This window comes from Malurus melanocephalus, unplaced genomic scaffold, assembly GCF_030028575.1.
Source record: "Malurus melanocephalus ecotype Western Australia unplaced genomic scaffold, MMel_1.1 scaffold_643, whole genome shotgun sequence".
NCBI lineage: Eukaryota > Metazoa > Chordata > Aves > Passeriformes > Maluridae > Malurus > Malurus melanocephalus.
This window is the reverse complement of record NW_026623875.1, coordinates 148,927-168,549: the sequence shown is the minus strand read 5'-3', so window position 1 is coordinate 168,549 and position 19,623 is coordinate 148,927. Positions and strand designations below refer to the sequence as shown.

At 38.4% G+C, this 19,623-nt stretch overlaps 1 protein-coding gene across 1 annotated transcript; it reads right to left on the bottom strand.

Annotated features, from left to right (window-relative positions):
* Nucleotides 1-2,008: 2,008 nt before the first annotated feature.
* On the bottom strand, nucleotides 2,009-17,679 carry MYOZ2 (myozenin 2). Its single transcript, XM_057383592.1, has 6 exons — nucleotides 17,548-17,679; nucleotides 16,897-17,000; nucleotides 11,718-11,887; nucleotides 10,169-10,298; nucleotides 8,634-8,817; nucleotides 2,009-2,426 (listed from the first exon to the last, which is right to left on the bottom strand). The coding sequence occupies exons 2-6, from the start codon at nucleotides 16,970-16,972 to the stop codon at nucleotides 2,195-2,197; spliced, it is 792 nt and encodes a 263-aa protein (XP_057239575.1). The 5' UTR covers nucleotides 16,973-17,000; nucleotides 17,548-17,679; the 3' UTR covers nucleotides 2,009-2,194.
* Between the last annotated feature and the right edge of the window lie 1,944 nt (nucleotides 17,680-19,623).

Below are 19,623 nucleotides of genomic sequence, written 5' to 3'. Positions count from 1 at the left end.
GTTTATATAGTTGTGCCTGTTTGTGTAAATCTGTTACTTGTGTATTTTCCCATTCAATATATCCCTGTGACTGTATTTGTTCCTGCAAAAAGAAGCCTTTAGGAGCCCCACTGCAGCTTTCCTTATTATAGGATACATTAAGTGCAATACAACAGTCTGAAAAAAATAAAAGCAGGTGCTAAAACCCTCTTCAGTTAACAGAGTATTTCTGAATTCCCAACCTCACCAAGAGATGTTCCTTGTGGCAAAGGAGTTGGGTTTTGGCAGARGGATTTGTTTATTGCAGTGAGACTTGCACAATGAGGCTCCATCCAGGCTGATGCAGCCAGGGAACATTCCTGGACACTGGCACTGGCTCCTCCGTGCTGTTGAATGCTTAGCACATTGCGCAGCCCTCCCCCTGCCAATTAGCTCTCTCCCAAACACTTCCCAGGCACGGTTCAGGAGTTTAGCACGGTCTCTTCCCCAACAAGMGGTTTGGCAAAAGCTGCTCAGCACGGGAAGGTTAAATGGTGTRGCTGCAGACTCTTCCCTGGCAGCCGAGCTTCCACGGAGCGATCCGGGCCCATGCCATGGGCTGGTGTGTTTGTAGCTCTCCAGCAGCACAGCTGGGGGCAGGAGGCACAGAGTTCCTATTCTGCAGCTAATAACTGAAGCTCTGAGGTGAATCTGAGCTGCCTGTTTTGCTGGGACACAGCTCCTCGGAGAAGCCTCAGACAGAACTTAAGGACTGTCAGCTATTTCTGTTGTTTGGAGCATCAGCTGAGCATGTGCGTAGCAGGCTCAGTGCCTCTCAAACATCTGGAGCCTCCTGAGCCCATTCTGCTCCAGTGGATCCATGGGTGAATAGGAAGCCAAAGTTGCCGTTATTTATACTGTGTAAAAAGCAAAGTGGCATGCTCTGCATGTACAGGTTGTTTTTACAGAGAATACAGTAAAAATTATGTATCTCTGCTCACAGTTCCCACTATGTGTGTGCTACGCACCGATTTTCTTGCATTCTCTTCGAACAGGCTTATGAATGCTCATCAAAAGCTAATTCTTCCAGAAGTCATTTGCATTACACCTCACCACAGCTTTTTTCTTTAGTCTTGCATTTCTAGATTTGAAGAMTTCATGTTTTTCTCATTGTCTGTATGATGGTTGTGCAATGTTCATAGTTAAGATCCTCATACTAATCCCTTACTAGGAAAATGTTTTCAGTCAATGAAGTTGATTTTGAAAATAATTTATTTCATGATTTCTTGAATTTTTTCAGGGCCTCTACAATCATTTGTGCTATTTGTGTGACAAAGTAATTTAAAGAAAATAGATGGTAACATTTCCTTTGCAAACTCCTTGCCTTGAAATGACCCTTGATAAACACACATACTTACATTTATAAAACATCAGAGCTTGTTAGTGTATCAAGAGCAAGAAATCTCTCATGCTYTTAAGTCCCTTTTGGGTGTAGGGGAAAAGGTCTATGAAATGTCTTTCTAGTAAGAAAAGCACTTGTGGTAACAGAGCTTGGTGATGCTATTTTTGTGTGTTTGACATAACCAGTCATTGCTRGGCTTTTTAGTTGTGAATAATCCAAACATTCTAGACATCCAGGAAATACCTCTGTACTTTTTCATACCACTACGTAATCCTTGTCATTGCCAAATTTACTGAGTTTTCTTGTAAACAAATCCAGGTGACACAGGCATTGACGTGCATTATACAAAGGAGGAAGACTCAGAAAGGAGGAAAATGGCCTTAGCTTGTTGTCACTGAAGTAATGACGCAATTCTTAACTTTGACCAAAGGCAGGGTTTGGGAAGAAGGCAGGACTTGTGGTGCATTGAATGCAGAGTTTGCTTGGTTGTTTCCCCTAAATCACTGTGCCAATCAAGTCAAGTGCCTTGAGAGCAGTGTCACTTCTTTTTTCTTGGTATACTTGTTCATAAATGACAAGCAAATACTTCAGAAAGTARAAGAAGAACATGTAAACACAAATAGAAAATATCACCGTCATATTTTCCAAGTTACTTTATTTAGCACATGTTTACAGATGAAACTGGATGCCAGAAAAGAGACACTGCATCAGACATTATTACTTATACTCCAGCTTCCAAGGAAAAAATTTGTCAGTAGCTGTTAGTAATATTTGGACCAAAAATACAKGGATGTGCAGCTTTCAGCCTTTGTGCCATGTAGAATGCAGCCTCTCTCACAGATCCTCTGTTTCTGGAACGGTGTTGGATTCMGCAGGCTGAATGAACACTACAGGGATATTCTCGGACGTCCATCCTTTAGGAGTCCTATTGAAGGATCTTCTGGCAGCAAGAGGGTTGGCAAGGATCATGAATCTGGGGTCGTTTAGCATCAGCAGATTATAATCTGGTACCTTGAATTTAACCARCTTTGATGCTCTCTCAAAACCGCCAAAGGGAGTGGCAACTCTGTAGAGATCAGAGAAATAGAAGTTAAATGTAGTTTTAAAAATGCTTATTTTCTTTTCCTCCCAGAAGCTRAAAAGAGCAGATTTTTGTTCCAGTTTCCAGTTTCTTGTTTGCATTTTCAAGCTTTGGGGAAAAGCATCCTGTTCGTTTTTCTAAGATCTGATTTATTTCCCCTTAGATAAAGCCTTCAGCCTTTTTAAAAATTCAAACGGATGGAAAAACCAAGAGAAAAAGGTGTTGCAAGAAAACCCTGTAACTGGTGAGTCACAGTTACTAAACTTATTTTGTTGGTGATAAGTTGATAAGCATGAAACTGTAACTCAACACATTCTCTCTAGCAAGTAATTAGTTCAGAAACTTCTCACCCCATTTTCTCCTCTCCTCAGYTGCTTGTTCCTCCCACTACACCGTGTTTCAGCACCATATTGTTGTACCAGTTAGAATGTATGTGGGTTGTGCTATAAACTTGGGTCACTAATGTGATCTGGGTTAAACAAAGACCCTCCAAAACAAAAGAAGACTTCAAAATCCGAGTTATTTCAGCAATCTGGTTTATATTAGTATGCTCAAACAATTGTAGCAATACAAGTGAAGAGGAGTGGAGCTTAACGAGGGAAGCAGAAAGGAACAGCCAAAGACAACAGGCTCGGGAWAGGAGGGAATGGGTGAGGACTTGATACACTAGCTTTGTTTCTGAAGAAAATGTTTATGTAATTGAACCTTGAAACATTATTCAGCCAGCATTTTTCATGTTATTTAAATGTAAATATTCCCTCAGGCAGTAAGCCTGAGAAACTGAAAGATAAGGAATACTAAGCTAGAGCTGACTGCTACATGCATTTGCAAATACTTTAAAAAAACATTATTTCAAAATACCTCCCATGATCTTCTGTATATGCAGGTTTCAGACTGAAAAAAAACCCCTTGAGTTTTCCTGTCCTTCTTCCAGCCTCCTTTGTACAAACAGACTCTGGTATGTGCTCTGCATTTTGATCAGCTGCATAACTTTGCTGGGTTATATCCTGACCAGTGAAGAKTGTCAGATTTTTAAACTGCACAAGAACACCTGATTTCTGCAGAGCCAGAYATGTAATGGCATGGGAAAATGAATTTTTGTTTAAAAGAAATTTCACCATCCTTGGTATATTTTGTGTGTGGTACAGAACAACAGATCTGATGGAATATATTTCCAGTGACTCCAGGTATTATAGCAGAAGCCCAGAGAAATTAATACCAATAGAAACTAAAAGAGATAATTTGAAGGTCTGACTAGGATTTTCAGCAAGATAAAATCCTTAAGTTTTGTATTAAAAAATAGGTACACATACAGACACAAAAAGAAGAGATGAATTCAGAAAAATGAATCTGTGACATAAAAGAAATGGTGCTGCTCTGTCATTGCATGGATGATTCACTGCATTTTGGTACGAGCAGCATTTGTTGAAGGGGATGGTGTTAATTCCAAAGCATCAATCCTGGGAGATAGAAGGAATCATGAAAGCTCTGGGCACACACCCTCACTGAGAGAAGAACACCGCTTTGAGTTAAGCTCTAAAAATGTTTCTCAAATGAAGATAAGACAAGATATTGCTGCAGCAGCAGCCAGTCCAGGCATTAAACTCTTTTGAGGTCARAGGAAATTGTTTATCCAAAGTTGGTATCAAGCCTGTGGTATCGAGCTTTTCTTGTTGAGCTATCTTCTAGGTCAGAATGTCAACATGGATACCGTATGATACTGATTAAAAATAATTGCTTGGTAATTGGCAGAGTGAATGTAGTGATCTACATCTCACCGGATAGTAAATATTGTTTTAATTGCTGCCCTAATTATGATACACATTCTCACATTGTTGTGAGGTTTAATTATCATTGATATGTATATTAAAGGGATAATCAAACAGAATTATAATAGYTATATAARGTGCAAAACAATTTTGTTKTCTAAAACATCCTCTGTGTAGTATCTATGGGTTTTTAATAGAGCWTATTTCTGTATGTAACAGAAATAGRAGGGCTTTCTTTGGAAATTCAGGTATCTTTCRTRGCAAAATAYCCCCCTGTAATTGCTGTACAAAGTCTGGCCTCAGAGACCTCTGCATTCCTGCCTTATAGGCAGGGGCCCATGGTGACTGACAGAAAGGAGAGTACAGTAATTGGGTAATAGATGTTGATTTTCCTTTACAGCAGCAGTAAGTATATTCTTGTGAGCAATAACTTGTCTGACAACATGGTGTTGTAATGACCTCTGTTGTGTGCACATCAGCTGTGCTACTTGAGCTCTGATTCATCGTATAGAAGCCTAAATCTCATGCCTAAGAAATTCCAGGAGTCATTGCTCATTATAAGAGCAGAAAAGCTGGTTCAGAGCCATAGGAAATAGCACCAGGAAGTGTAACAGATTGTTTAATATTCACTTTGCATATTCCTAAAAAGTAGGTGCTTGATTTAACAATAGCAGGCACAATAATGTTTATTTTTAGCCATCAGTTTAGCAGGATTTCTTTTTAATTTTTTACCCTTAGTCTTTCTTATTGAAAATTATATTGTCTCAGCACAGGAGACTGCTTGTAATTGATGATTTTGGAAAGTCTGAAGAAATRTTTTAACTGCATTAGATTAGCACCTTCAGTTAAATAATTACAAAAATTGTGAGTTTCATGTTTTAAAATCATTCATAGAATATTTTGCTTATCCTTAATTCTTCAGAATAAAAGGAGACATAGGAGCAAAGAGTTTGACCCTGAAAAATGCTCAGAGCTTAGTGCAAGASCTAGTGCTCATTTCACAGAGGTATTTGGATGCTAAGGAACTGGCTAAGACCCAGCTCCCACYAATCTGACATCACTTCAATTTAGCACCCAAAATTCCTTTGAGACKCTGGATCTTAGCATTTTATAATAGACTTCAGAATCCATGAATCAATGAAAACAGAGCCCAGTCCAGATGGACTGGATTCCTGCAGCACTTTTGAAGGAGTAGTCTTTGGGAATTGAGAAAACTGAGTGAGAATTTATCTGGTAGGAGAGGCAGAACTAGTCTGACTTGCTTCTCCTATGTGAGTAAGATGTAGTGCTTTGTATGTTACTCATAATCCTACCTTTGACATTTTATCCAGCTCCAAGAAAGCAGACGGAATAAAGGTACTAATTTAAGTAACATTACAARCTCCTTAACTCATGCAGATTCATGTCTGCTTTCCCACAGATTGATTACTAGGTGCTTCCACACTGGTAAAAGAGTCAAGAAATTTTTTCACTTGTAAATGCTTTTTCAATCCTAATAGGAATGAATCTCCAAGAGAAACCAGATGGCATGGTCTGTTGTGCAGCATTTCTCTGCTAGCATAGCACACATTGGTTTTCATCTCTGAGGAGAAAGAGCAGCCTGGTGTGAGCAGTGTGTTCAGAGCCCCTCTGAGCCCCATTTCACTCTGCCCAGTGCTGCACTGTCAGAGCACTGCTGCTTGTCTCACAGACAGCCCTGCCTCACAGGGCAAATGGGGTGACATTTGCCAGCCCTACTCTGCCTCCTGTGACCTGCCAACACTGCAAGGTCCCTGCAACTTAAAATGAATGCTAGGCTCCAGCTAATACCTCTAYGAATTCCTTATTTGTTTTTAAAACTTCCTTATTGTTACAGAAATTGCACTGCTACAGGGTCCAGCATCACCTCTTCACTGTTGGACCGTGGGGAAAAAAATCTGGATGTTGTTTAGTGCTTATTATACTTTTAAGCCATGAATGTGTGCATCAGTTCCAACCCATCAGACCTCCCTGCCTGCTCAGGTTGTGTTGCTTTTCCAGTTTGTTGTGCAACAAGGAAAGCTGAAGGGAACCTGAAATGGCCTGTAAAGTCTGAGTGCAGCTTCAATAGACGCCAGTGAATGAACTTGGAAGGATCTCAGGCCCATTTCCCTTGGGAATCCTGTGCCTCATACTTCCTGTTAACCACACCCCCTCCTGACTAATGCTGACTGTACCAKTGCTTTGCAGGAGAACAAACACGATGGCACTTTACTGGATGATGAAACAGGGTAGAAAGCCTAGATTGATACCCTCGCTGATAACAAAACAGTGCTGTTAGATCGCCCTTGAATTGTTTAATTCACTATGACTTGCTTTCTCTCCAAGACTGCAGTTAAAAAGTCAAGGATGCTGGGACCCRAATGCACAGAATGACTCAGTAGGATCTAGACACACAATTCCAGGTAGTCATTGGCCTACACTGTTTTGAATGCCACTGTCAAAGACGCTCCTGTGCATTTTTAGGAATGTAGATATCTAAGTCATGGCTGTAAAATCCTCTCCAAGAGATGAGTATCCTGAATTTTAATTTTACTAATTCTCAATTTCATTCTAAATCAGTAAAAGGCGTAAATCTGACTGTAACATGTAACAGCTTTTCTAGGACAACCAGGCATCCTTGTCTACTGGATATCAGTTTCTTTCCATGAGAAGAGTCGTGGTGAATTACATTTATATATTTTTATTTGGAATTTATCAGTTTCACAGTCTGGATCTGGATTTATATACCAGATTTTAGTTTTTTATGGCAGTTACGAGGGAGAATATTGACCTTTCTCTTATATGAATGCACATATGTTCAAGAAATTCAGACTGTAGTGAGCCACAGTTTGCCATGTCAGACACAGAGAAAATCCACATACAAAGAAATCCAAATAGTGTTATAAAGAGGGCAACTAACAAAACACAGGACCACAGAGACAGCCTGAAAATCCWCAAAGAAGCCATCTGACACCATCTCAAGACACATCTCACTGTTAATGGAGTCTCTGTGCCCTGTCTGGTGCTCTCCTTCACAATAATGACTAGCACCACTTGTGAGAGGAAGAACTGATTCTGTCTSCATGTATATGTATCTTTGGGATTTTTTTCTTGGGCTCTTTTTTTAAATTTTTTTTTCTGTTACAATAACCACAGTACATAAACTGTGCTGTTACTGTTCCAATGTGGGCAGCTGTGGCACATCTCTGGCATGTGTTTGCTATTTTGTCTGCTGAGAAGAGTGTGCCACACAGACTCAATTATTCACATGGCAATGTATATTGCTGCTTGGAAATCTGAATTCATGCAATGTCTGCAGAGCTGATTTTGATGCTGAACTGTGTGATTTTTTTAGTCCTTGCACTCATTGTTCGGGCCCACAACAACATCAGGAACACAAGTGATGTTTGTGGTATTTTTCTCTAAGTTTGTATTGCCAAGAACTATTCTCTTTTTCAATAGATTKCTGTCTGGCCTTTTGAGGAGGGGTTTTTGGTTTGGCTCAGCTGTCTGAAGCTCAGCAGGGTTGTCCATTACATCAGTAAATAAAAATAGTGTAAAAGGAATGAAAGAAAGCAAAATACATGAGTAAGAGCTGCTTTAAAGCTTTAAAAACCTAATGTTATCCATATAGCTGGAAGTTCCACTGAAAGCCATAATACACCAGTTACTTTTATGTAAGTAAAATAATGTTTAATCTGTTTATTTGTTGCTGAAGGTTGTCAAAGATATTAAAAAATGTTGTAATGCAATAAAATAGGAATCTTCTAACTATTTAGTGTGAGGGATTGGTTGTGGATAAAGTTCATTGCACTGTCATTGCCTAAAACAAGGCCATGTGAGTTGTATTAAAAGAGTGGTTTGCATTATGTAACTTAGAAACAAAGTTCTGACTGAGAGTTTCCCTCAGTGACCTTATGATACCTACTGTAGTCAAAAACAGGCATCCTGAAAGGAGTTTGAATCTCATATTTCCCATTTATTGAGCACACACAATCATAGAACCATAGGAWGGTTTGGTTGGAAGGGGCCTTAGAGATAATTTAATTCCAACCCACCCTCCATGGGCAGGGACACTTCACTAGACCAGGTTGCCCAGAGCTCCATCCAGCCTGGCCCTTGAACATGTCCAGGAATGGGCAGCCACAGCTTCTCTGGGCACTGGATTCTGGTACTGTCTGTCTTTCAATATTTTAAACAATTTATTTTATATTCCTAGTTCTGAAATTTCTATTTGGGCCCACAATTTAGAGACTCATATCCCCCTTAACGCTCTTCGTTGCCACTTGGAATCTCTGTGCATGTTCATGTTTGTGCATACACTTGCAAACATAGGTGGTAGGGTTTTTAAAGCTGGTGGAAACATTTTATTTTATAGTACATTTCCTCTGGTCAGTAAAATTCAGTGTTCAACGAGGATTACCTGTTAAAGCTCCTGTAGTCAGGAAGTTCTGGCTTTGCTTCAGGTGTAAAAAGTTTGGGATATAAAGCTTCCAGCAGCTCTGGGTCATCCCTAATGGCTTCTATCCAGGGAGACTGGTAATACTTTGGCACAGCAGTAGTGTTGAACTTTTCAGGAGGAATTTCTTTCAGTGGTCCAGAATATCCTGCAATGTGATCAGGGTAAAACCATTATAATGACACTTTGTGTTTTCTCCTTCCTTGCCACCACCCTGCAGAAGCAGGAACTAACACAGCAGAATTTCTCTGTGAGTGAAAATGAGCAAGTCACCTGGCCGAAGCTACACAGGAACARAGGTCTGGCAGGAGAAATTTGTAGCCTTATCAATACTGTTCCAAAGAATTCCAACCTCTTTTGAAGCTATGTTTATTTTAGTTTTATATCAATTTGTTTTTATTGTAAGCATTTGTTTGAAACCAGACAGTAATTAAACAGTCCTTGGGCTAAATTGACAAAAAAATTTTAAAAACAGCCTTTTGATTGAAACTAAGATAATTCCACCTTTTTGAGTGAAGTTTTCCARAAGTACATCTACATCTGGTTCTTTAAATGAATGCTCTTTCCTTCTATCAGCTTAAAACCCCCAGTGGCTTAATATCTACTGCTTTCACCAAACCTTTTTTGCCTAAAGCAAGGCTTGAAGATTTGTATAATGTCTCAGCAATGGAAATCACCTCTGTTTGCATTGTGTTTGGCCAAATGGATGCACAGAGCCTCAGCAGTTGCCACCAGAACAGGACTGACCTAGTTTGCATGGACTGGAAAAGGTCTGCACAAAACATGCATTGAGTGATTCTGAACAAAGAATGAATTTGTAAAAACCACGGTCTGCTCATGGATAATTCATAAACAGGAAGGAGGGCTATATCACTGAATAAATTAATTAAAACAAATTAGCCTTCTCTAGTCTTTAAAGAATACAAAATAAGGCCTTCTTGTAACTCACTCCTTTAAATAAAGCCAACAGTACCCTCACAGTTAAGGATTTAAAAAGAACAGTTTATGCAGCCAGAGGCAAATTCCTTTCAAAGTTACTCCTCTCAAAAGGGTTCTAGCAAAACTTAGTGGCTTCAGATTTACATTTATGGATAATTATACAACAATGAATAATTTTCAGACTGTTGAGCAGGGTGTTGCATATTGGAAACAATAGTTTGGCAAAGAAAGATCAGTATATTAATGTGGTTTTAAATCAGAGGATCTCTTTCACARTGTTTTTATAGGAACACTGTATATATAGGAACAGTCTCTCTTCATATTAAGGTATATTTTAATTTGAAAAAGAAGTAGTACAAAAGGTATATCAGATCGTTTAAAAATGAACACAAGCAACTAGCAGCACCACTTTACATTTCTGGGAGAGGCTCTGCTTTATTATCTGACTCAAATTTATCTATTGCTAATAATAAGGTTGAAGATACTGTCCTAGTAATAGTCATCTCTTTGCTGTGAAATGAGAACTAAACATATTGATTGTCTGCAGCCTCACAGATTACCTGGGGCAATGTTGTCAGGGTGTGGAGGGCTCCGGGGATCAGGWGTGTTGGGAGGTGTCATTGGGGCGTGCTGGGGAATTCCTTCCACACTGAGGCCGTCCATTCGGACACTCTGGATGGGCTCTCCACGCTGCATTCAGACAGAAAGAAATAGCAATTGCAGGCATGTGRTTCTCTGGGCAGGCTGCAGTAATGCTCCAATTTACAGCCCAGATCTCATTCCCAGGGTATACAATCCTAAAGAATACCATCCTTCTCTTTGCTACAGTATTTCCTTCACACTTCAATTGTCTAAATAACCAAAAAAGAGCATTTTTTCAGTTACAAGACAGTAGAAGCTGTTCTGTGCCAGACAGAGCACCCATGCTGCCCAAGGGTCAAGAAATCTGGCAAGTCTGAGCCCTTTGAGTTTCAAAACATTGATTCTTCAAAGCATCTTTTCCCTATCAATTAAAAACTCACTGCATTTGTTAAACTGCTTTTGTTTGGGATTGTCTTTTCCTTTATTTGTAATARAAATAACAACTTCAGTGTGGGGCACTTTCTGGAGATTCATGATATGCTGTTATTTTCCACCCTCCTATTGGGTTATGGGTTCTAAGGAAACATCCAAAGGCTTAAGCATTGTTGCGTAAATATAGAATTAGAGTCTTGTAAGAAGTCAGCATCTTATTTTAGCTATGACACATAGGCTAAAAGCAATTTAAATATAGACTAGTTTAGAGTAAGACTTTCTTGAAGTAGGAAAGCAAACAAATAATACTTGTTTGAACTTGAAAYGACAAAAATAAAAGATCAAGGCAGAATGTTTTCTAGTCATCCTGAAGTATGTTAGAAAGATTAACATTGGCAGGCAGAATCATAAAGATGATGAAGATACCACCAGCAGTGCTAAATAGACACTTAGGGGAGGCAACAGGAGCCAGAGGCATCGTTTGTTCATGTATGGGGATGTCATACTGAATGTAAACCATGTGTACTCTGTGGTTTTGGGGAGAAAAAGTGGACTAGAGGGAAAAGGATCTGTCAGAATAAAGCAAAATCATGGAACTGCATACAGAATTCTGACAAGATTGATGSTGTGCTCAGAATTTATCTGTGTAGCTTCTGATAGAGGGAAAAATGGTGGGACAGTTTTGTAGATGGGCTTTTAAATAATAGTGTTCAATAAYAGCCTTGGGTGYTCAGTGGAGTWATTYAGRGATTTAATGGGATTTCAATTGTGCAGATTTCTTTYAAAAAGGCAGATCTATCAAATCTCAGACTTGATCCCATCTTATCCCAGTGTCATTTAACTTCTCTTGAGCAAGTGATCAAAGATTTGAAATATCTATACCACATAAAAAGAAATGCAAAATTATTTTTTTAATTTGTCTATAGGATCTCAATTAATTGAATACAATTGGCTCACTTCTTCTTAGCCTCATTCTAGTACAGAAATTTGCTTTTATTTTTCCTGAGCCTACAAATATAACATGCCCAATGAGCATCAAGGGAACCCAAGCTAGGCTCAGTGTATTTTATTAGTAAGTTATTATGAAATACTCACATTTCTTGGCTTGTTTGCCACGTAATGATAATTTTCATATGTGTATTTGTCAGATCTCCGCTGGCGTCTCTTGAAGAGCCTGGCCCCTCTGTTGCTGAGCGTYGAGAGTTCCTCCACCATGATATCCCTGGGCGTGCTGACCTTTTTGCCAAGGTTCAGGCTGGGTGAGACTGCAAGGCAATGGGTAAATACAAACTTCTGTTTGTCTGCAAAGCCTGATATGCCATACCCTGAAATCCAACATGTTCATGCACACCTAGCTAACACACAGCACAGCCTTACAYGGTGTTAGTGGAATGAAGCCTTCTTCCAGAGTTTTGGGGGAGATTATTGAACACCACAAATCTGTATTTTTGAAGATGTTAAGCACCTTAAGCTCCAAATTTGCTTCAGCTGTTACCAAGATCAGATCTATAGTGTCCTGCACASTACATCAATAGCTAATAAAAACTGCTTCTGCTGAAACTGGGAACAAAATTCTTTGTGATCCCAGGGTTCCCACATCAAATCTTCAGTTAACTTTCTGTGTCCTGCATTGGATTGATAAGAGGTAACCCTTTTTAAACATACCTACTGGTCTCTATTAAATAGTATTTTTAAACTATTTTTAAACTAACTTTCAAAATAAAGCTCAAATTGTGGGAAATGAGAGTCCTAACAAAAAATKACAGCATGCTTTTAGAAATTTATTAATTTAGACCATTTTCCTTTTTATTCTAAGAGGAAACTGAAGTACTAGATGCATATTTTTTTATTCACTGCTAGGGGAGATTTTTTTCTATGTCTTTATTCACATTCTGGAATTTGAAAAGGAGGTTTGAATACCTAAGCAAGGGAAGGGGAGATCAATCAGGACTGTAAACCAAGAATTGTCAGTGTCAGAATTCCTACAGGTCATCTTCATGGTACTGTTCTGGAAACTGGGATGGTGGTGGCACTGAGTAAGCTATTGCTTAGTGACTGAACTCTTAGTAAATGTCCTCAATCTGAAGATAAACCTTGGAATACAGAAATCTAAACACTAAAGAAACTATTTTTTTAGGCATTTGTTTTTGCTTAGAATGTTGCAGAATTTAAGAAATGTAACAATAATTGGGCATTCTATGCTTCACATATTCCTRCAATTTTCAGAATTTAAAATTCTGAACTTTGGCATGTATTTTAATGCATTAAAATGAAATGAGGACAAATTATACATAGTAAGTGTCCTGCTATCAGGGTAAGTACACAGGAGGCCCAGTTTAAAATTAACATTACAAATTAATTAACTGCAGAAGGCACCTAAYGCCAAAGTCAATATTGCCTATGGAGAGTTCTGTTTTGATTAAATGGCACATTTGACCTGGCATGTGTCTCCTAGTAACTTCATGTTGGAAAAACAATGGGATGTGCTGACATTTAGGAAAACTTAATTGAGACAGGTATATTAAATATTTAGGTGTAGCTGTATGACCAAGTGTTTTCCACGTAGTAAATCAAACGAGTTGATGGGCCCTGGAGTGCATCACTGTTGATGCACTTCTGTCCATACCTATTTCAATTGGAATTGCAACAGATTTCAGTGGGACAAGAGCAAATTAATTGGATCATGAGTGGATCATGCACTTCTGCTTTAAAAATACTATGTGTGAAGAAGCCTAACAACCTCCTGTTATTTAAGAGGTAGCTACAAAACAGAMAGTTCTTAACATGGAAGAAAATGACTCAGCTTGCCCAGTGTAGCCCTATCAGTGACTGATAGTGGTGGGATTTTGGCTCTGACGTGGAGATAACTGCCCTGATTGTTGGCATGTGGCCTGAAATTTAGACTTCGAGTCATATTTTTATTTTGTAATTTCTCAAGAGGACTGCAGGGGTAGAGACTGCTGGATGGTTTTGTGTTAGTAAGGAGCAAGAAACTGACCCCACAAATCAGCAACATTTTAACGTAGAAGTTTCCGTTGTTTGTAACAAAATGGGGAGTAGGCACATCCTCAGAGACCGGGGTGCCAAGGTAAYGGCAGAGCTCTGTCCAAACCACTCAGGATCCTTCTGGGACACTCTGGGTGTTATCTATTTTGGGCCTTGCTGTTCCCTCACATACATACTGTTCTTGTTAATGTTAACTGAAGGCTCCAAGCTACTTTGTAACCCACAGTTGTGTCCTATTGTGTATCCAGGCAGCATCCCAAAATCAGAAGTGTAAAGTTCATTTGAACTCCTTGCCAACTAAAATCTAATCATCTGTTTAGTTTTGTGATGTGTCTAGGGATAGTTTCAGTGTCAGTGCAGAAAAGGTGATGAAGAATGAGAAAAGGACGACATTTAGAGCATGATAGAAAGAGAACATTAATGTCACAGATGTACATTGTAAAATATAATTGAAAGTTTAATTCATAGTTTAATCCTAATCTTAACCTTTTAGCTTAATTTCTTTAATTTGCTCCTGACAAGTTCTTCCTGWCCTGGGCTTAAAATTATAGCAGATTTTATTTAAATATGATTTATATAGTTCCTCCTGTGTTCACTACCTAATACTCCTTTAATCCTTCAGTTTACAATCTYCTAAATACCTTAATCTGGACTATATACTTTAATAATGAATATTGGATAGTGTGTTTAGATAGAAATCAGATTTTTGAACTGTATCAGGAAGGACAGTTAATCATATAGCTACCAAAGAATGCATTTAAGTAGCAGTATAGAACTGGATTGAAGGGATCAACTCCAAGGGCTCCCTTAAACATATGTATTTACATCCAAGTTTATCTTTATCAAGTAGTCTTAGAGATGTTATGAGTAGTCCAAGTTTGCCAGTGACAAATCAAGGGCTTGAGGAGGTCACTGTGTGCACCCACTGATTTTCTTATGCAATTTTTCTTTGAGACCATAAGAAGATTTACAGTTGGTGTCTATTCCTGCAGCGTTTTAAGGCTGTGTCCAGCTTCTCTAAAAAATGGGACAGTCATGTCCCACGAGCCAACAGCAGATATGGACTTTCAGTCTCCACCAGTCTCACCCAGAGATTGGTAATCTCAGACACTGGTGAAAGACCTGACTGGTTTTGGAGTTTGCCAACAACTTTTTCTGCTAAAAATATCTTTCAGTAATTAACTGGAGAKTCACTGATTACCTGAAAGTATTATAATAAAAAAAGATCTGAGATAAAAATGCAGTATTTTGTGTTACAGAACTTTCTGTTGCTTTGTACCTGTGTTAGTAGTGGAGAGTTTCACAGGGCTGTGGGACTGAATGATTGTACATTTAATTTTGATGTAATTACCAGTTGCAGGAATAATGCAACCTAGTGTCATTAGGAATAGTGATGCAAAACCCAGACAGAYAGTAGTTCACCTTCTAGAGCTCGGGTTAAGCTTGTTGAATTAACAATTCAGGGTAAAACAAAGTATCAAAAATTAGTAGTGCTGAATTGAGCCGATTAAATGCCAGATTTCTCCTTGATTTTTYCAAGACTTGTTCAGATTTGGTCCCRGAGAACAAGCTTRTACTTTGTGTGACTACAGCTTTGGTTATCCTTCTGTTTTTTATCTGGCTTCCCTGAGCTCRTACAGTTATAAATTTTGGTTCTTATCACACCCATTTCATGGACTTCCATTTTTTTAACATATAAAGATCCCAAGCATTCAAAGAAGAGGCAAAAATAGAACATTTTCTAAGAGTTAGAATTGCCTTCAGTGGCCACATATCACAGCATATCTTGTAGGATAAGCTGCCATAACTATGAGTATGAATCTTGACAGCAAATCTGATAATACGTAAATAATAAAAGGAAAGATTATGTGAGGCAAATGTTAAGCATCAGCACAGATTATCCAAATACGCCAATGATTTCAAGGGCTGTATGCTACATTTATTAGTACTGCTATGAATAGTAGCAACATTTACCATGTGAAATGCCTGGTTCCAAACAAACATATGAAAGACATTTTTTTTTTTTTTTTTCCTTTTGCCCTGAAGAGCTTACAGGCTATTTCAGGCACATATAGTGCTTGGGTTTACAATACCAAAAAAGATGGGGTTGTAATGAAATCTGGAAGAGCAGACTGGCTTTCAGACTTGAGTGCATRTTCAGTGGAGAATGGAAATAGGAAAGAGGTATTTGCTTAGGAATAGAAACTTCAGAAAAAAAACCCTCTGGAAATATCAAAAAAAGAGCAGGACCAGGCACTAAAATTCATAACTTCTTTTTCTAAAAATTCTCAAGTCTCTCACCCTACTCTTCATGCCATTGCAGTGGTCATCAAATGAGTGCAGAAACCAACCACAATTTCTTTGGAGCAAAAACCCACTGGAAATATTTTCAAAACTGGAATTCAGTGTTTCATCCCATGCAAATGGTATAACTTGCATTAATTCTAAATATYAATGGAGCTCCCTGTTGTTCCAGTGAGACTTGTGGGGTGCTTATCACTTTTAGAAAATGGATCTTTTATGTAGATAGTAAGAAAGGCTTCATGGGCAGGATTGGAAGGATCTCCAAAAGCATCCAGCACATGCCTAATGAAAGCCAAGCAAATTTGTACTCCCAACTGAGTTAGTTGCTTCTTAAGGTGTCATGCTAGAAGCATAACTTCAAGAACATGTTTCAGAAAATAAAYAACCTTCTCATAGTGCTTGCATTTTCATCAGTGTAACAAGAGAGAAGTAATAAGCTGTCAAATAAGATTAATTGGTGGCTTTCCATTAGAGAGAATTGCCAAGCTCATAAAATGTGTTAGTCACAAAGACAAAATTTGAGAGGAAGGAACAGAGATGTAAACATTTGTTTCAAAATTTTGTATCTTTTATATAAAAAAAAGCAGAGTGAAATAGCAAAAAAAAAAGAGAAAGGAGGGTACAGATCAGTATATTTCTTAGATGATAGCCTTTTAAAATGGAATGAAGTCATGTTATTAACCCCAAATAATGTTCTGAAAGGCTATCCTAGCAGAATGTACATCAGCTGTTAGATTACTTCATTCCTCCACAGCAGTTGTTCATCTGAAAATAGCTTTCAAATGAAAAGAGGCAACTACAAAAGGATTAGTTACCATAGGCAGCATGATACTCCCACAAGATTATTTATGGCAAAACACCCAGAGACAAAGCTGTAAGAGAGTTAAACTCTATGATTAAAAAAAATGTATTAGGGAGGGCTAGAGGACATTGCATATGCAGAAAGCTGGGTTCAGTGCTATACCATTTCTGTGTATTTCATCCATAATGGCTGATGCTTGCTCTTTCCTCTCTTTGACCAGGGCAGAATCTGATAACATTGTGATTTTCTGATACGATTTTTCCTTGCTGCAAAAAAACAACACATTTTTACATTGTTGAGCCAGCGTGCACAATTCGGCCAACATTCATTTCCATCAGCCTGTTTAGAATGGCTGAACAATGAAGTCAGGGGTTTCTGACTGAGAAATACTGCACTGCAAAATGGACTGGCAGTTCTTGCTTGCAGACAGATGTTAGGACATGTTTTGATGGATAGAAGATTCAAAGGAATGGACTTTGAGTTGGTTACATAAATTTTCAGCAAAATCAGCATCAGTGGTCTAGGCCTTCTCACATCTATTCGCTACACTACAAGATGTAAATTCCTAATGAATTTTAATTTACATCTCAGTTTATGATTTCAGAAATTTTACATTTTGAATTTTCTCAATCTCATAAAGAATTTGAGGAATGAAATGAGTTCCTCTGGCATCTTTAAAGAAGGTGCATTTCTGACTAAGTAAAAATATAAACATCTTTTAAATTGCAGAGTCAAGAGRTTACATAAATGTCTTGTATATGACAGTTTGTAGGACAGACAATGTCAAAGTATTTCAGGAAACAATACACTTACCCTACTGCTTTGTTGTGCAGATAAAAAGCGATGTCAACCCTTTAGCTGAGGCTTCAGAAGTTAGTTATGCATGGGGATGACCTGCCTGGTCCTGGATGGTTTGTACCCTTGTGCTGGGATCTGCATGGTACCTAGTACTGAGACAAACTGGGGGCTGATCCTCTTCAAAGGGGTTGGCATCCAGCTGACATCAACTGGTTATATATAGAATCCAACACTCCAGCCACTCATATCTTCCTGGCAAAAGAAGAGAACAGAAAAGATTCAACTGCACCCACAACAAAGAGAGTTTATATCCCTTTCAGGKCTTATTGAAAATTTGATGGAATGCCCCCCTAGTACTTGTACAGATCATGTCCTCATCTTCTCATCACCTCTGAGAATAATTATCTCTGTGTTATAATCAGGAGGGAGACATTTAAAAATAAGGCGTTAAGTGTATAGATAGGCAAGACTATAGCRGATGAGAATGGCATGGGCTAATCCTTCAGTGAAAGATGAAACCATGCTTCAGTAGGGGCTGATGGCTAAAGTCAGTGGCAGATGGCTGATACAGAGTCTGCTCTGAAAAAGAAATGAGATTTTCTTCAGTATTATACRTGCTAGGGAGTAATTGCTCAACACGCACACGCCTCGCAAACTCTTACTCAAAATCCCTTCCCTTTCTTGGTACATTAGGGACAAAAATTCTTCAGCAATTGGAAGTTTACTAATATCCAGCATTCCAGGATAGTGCTGTATCAGTTTATCAAAGAAATWCATCATATGTGGAGCACAGTTATTTCATGACAGCCATCAACTTTGGACAGAATACAACAGTAGCAGAAAGGAACCTTTTCCCCTTGCCCTCCTGCCTGAATGCAGCTAGATGAATTTTGGGGCATTAAAAGCAAGATGAAGTTCTTGTATTTCTGATTTGGATTAGAGTTTGTTCTAGAAAGTTCTTTTTTCCTTATGGAAAATGATAGTCTAAATTGCCTTGGAGGATTGATCAGGAAACTGCTTGTATCCTGACATGATAGGAGACAGGAATTCTGACTGTAAAGGGAATCTGGAGAATAACAAAATAAACTAACACAATGTACATAACTTTTTTAGCAGGAAGCATTTTGAGACAGATAAAATGTATGTGTCTGATCCAATGTCCTGAAAGTCTGCTTGTCCAACCAAAAAATTGCATTGTTTTTCCCTCAAGCTCTCTACTCCCTTTGCTTAGCTTTGCAAAACATATTTCTGAGATCCTGGACATCTCTGCCCCAAAGAAATGTTCATTTTAATCCTCACCATCAGAACTGACCTGCTGCTATTACTGATTGGTAATTCTTTTCTAGCTTTTGTGCCTGGATCAGATACTTTCAACAGTGCTAACAAGCATGGTCATAGTCTTGGTTGAACCTTATCTATTCAGCTAAGGGCCTTGAATGGTCTCATTGGCTCATCACCAGCTTGTCAAATGGAATTGAAGGGAAGAATTTAATTGTTAAAATAACCTGCTGAATTGTGGGGAGGGGGGGAGGAAAAAAAGAGCAAATGTAATTCAGTAAAGCCATATCTAAAAGCAATTATAAAGTGGGYATTCATCTGATTGACACTGACTTAATTTTTTAATCCAAGGGGAAATGGGATAGTCTCSTGTTTAAGCTCCTCCAATTCTCATTAACTAATTATTTGACAGAGTAAAAGTACATGCATGTYATCATTTTGAAGTGGAGCTTTAAAAAACTTTGCAGAGTGACTGTCCTAGAATTCAATTTACTAGTGTGTCAAGACTTTGCCGATAGCTGAAGTAGAAAAAACCATATTATTGCAGCTGAAATGAAGAATGTGAATCAGTCATAACTGGAAATCTAAAACTCATTCTKTTCAATGCTACTTTCTTTTATAATGTTGAAAGTTCAGGGCCCATTAAAATATACCAAGCTSCAAAATCATCATTCATCTATATTCATGACTAATAGAAAATCTATAATAATAAGTAAAAGCTAAGGAAGGTGAAAGAATAACGGTACCATGTGACAGCATCACAAAAATCAAAGCTTACATGTCAATGAGAAGAATTGCTTAACCAGTGCCAAA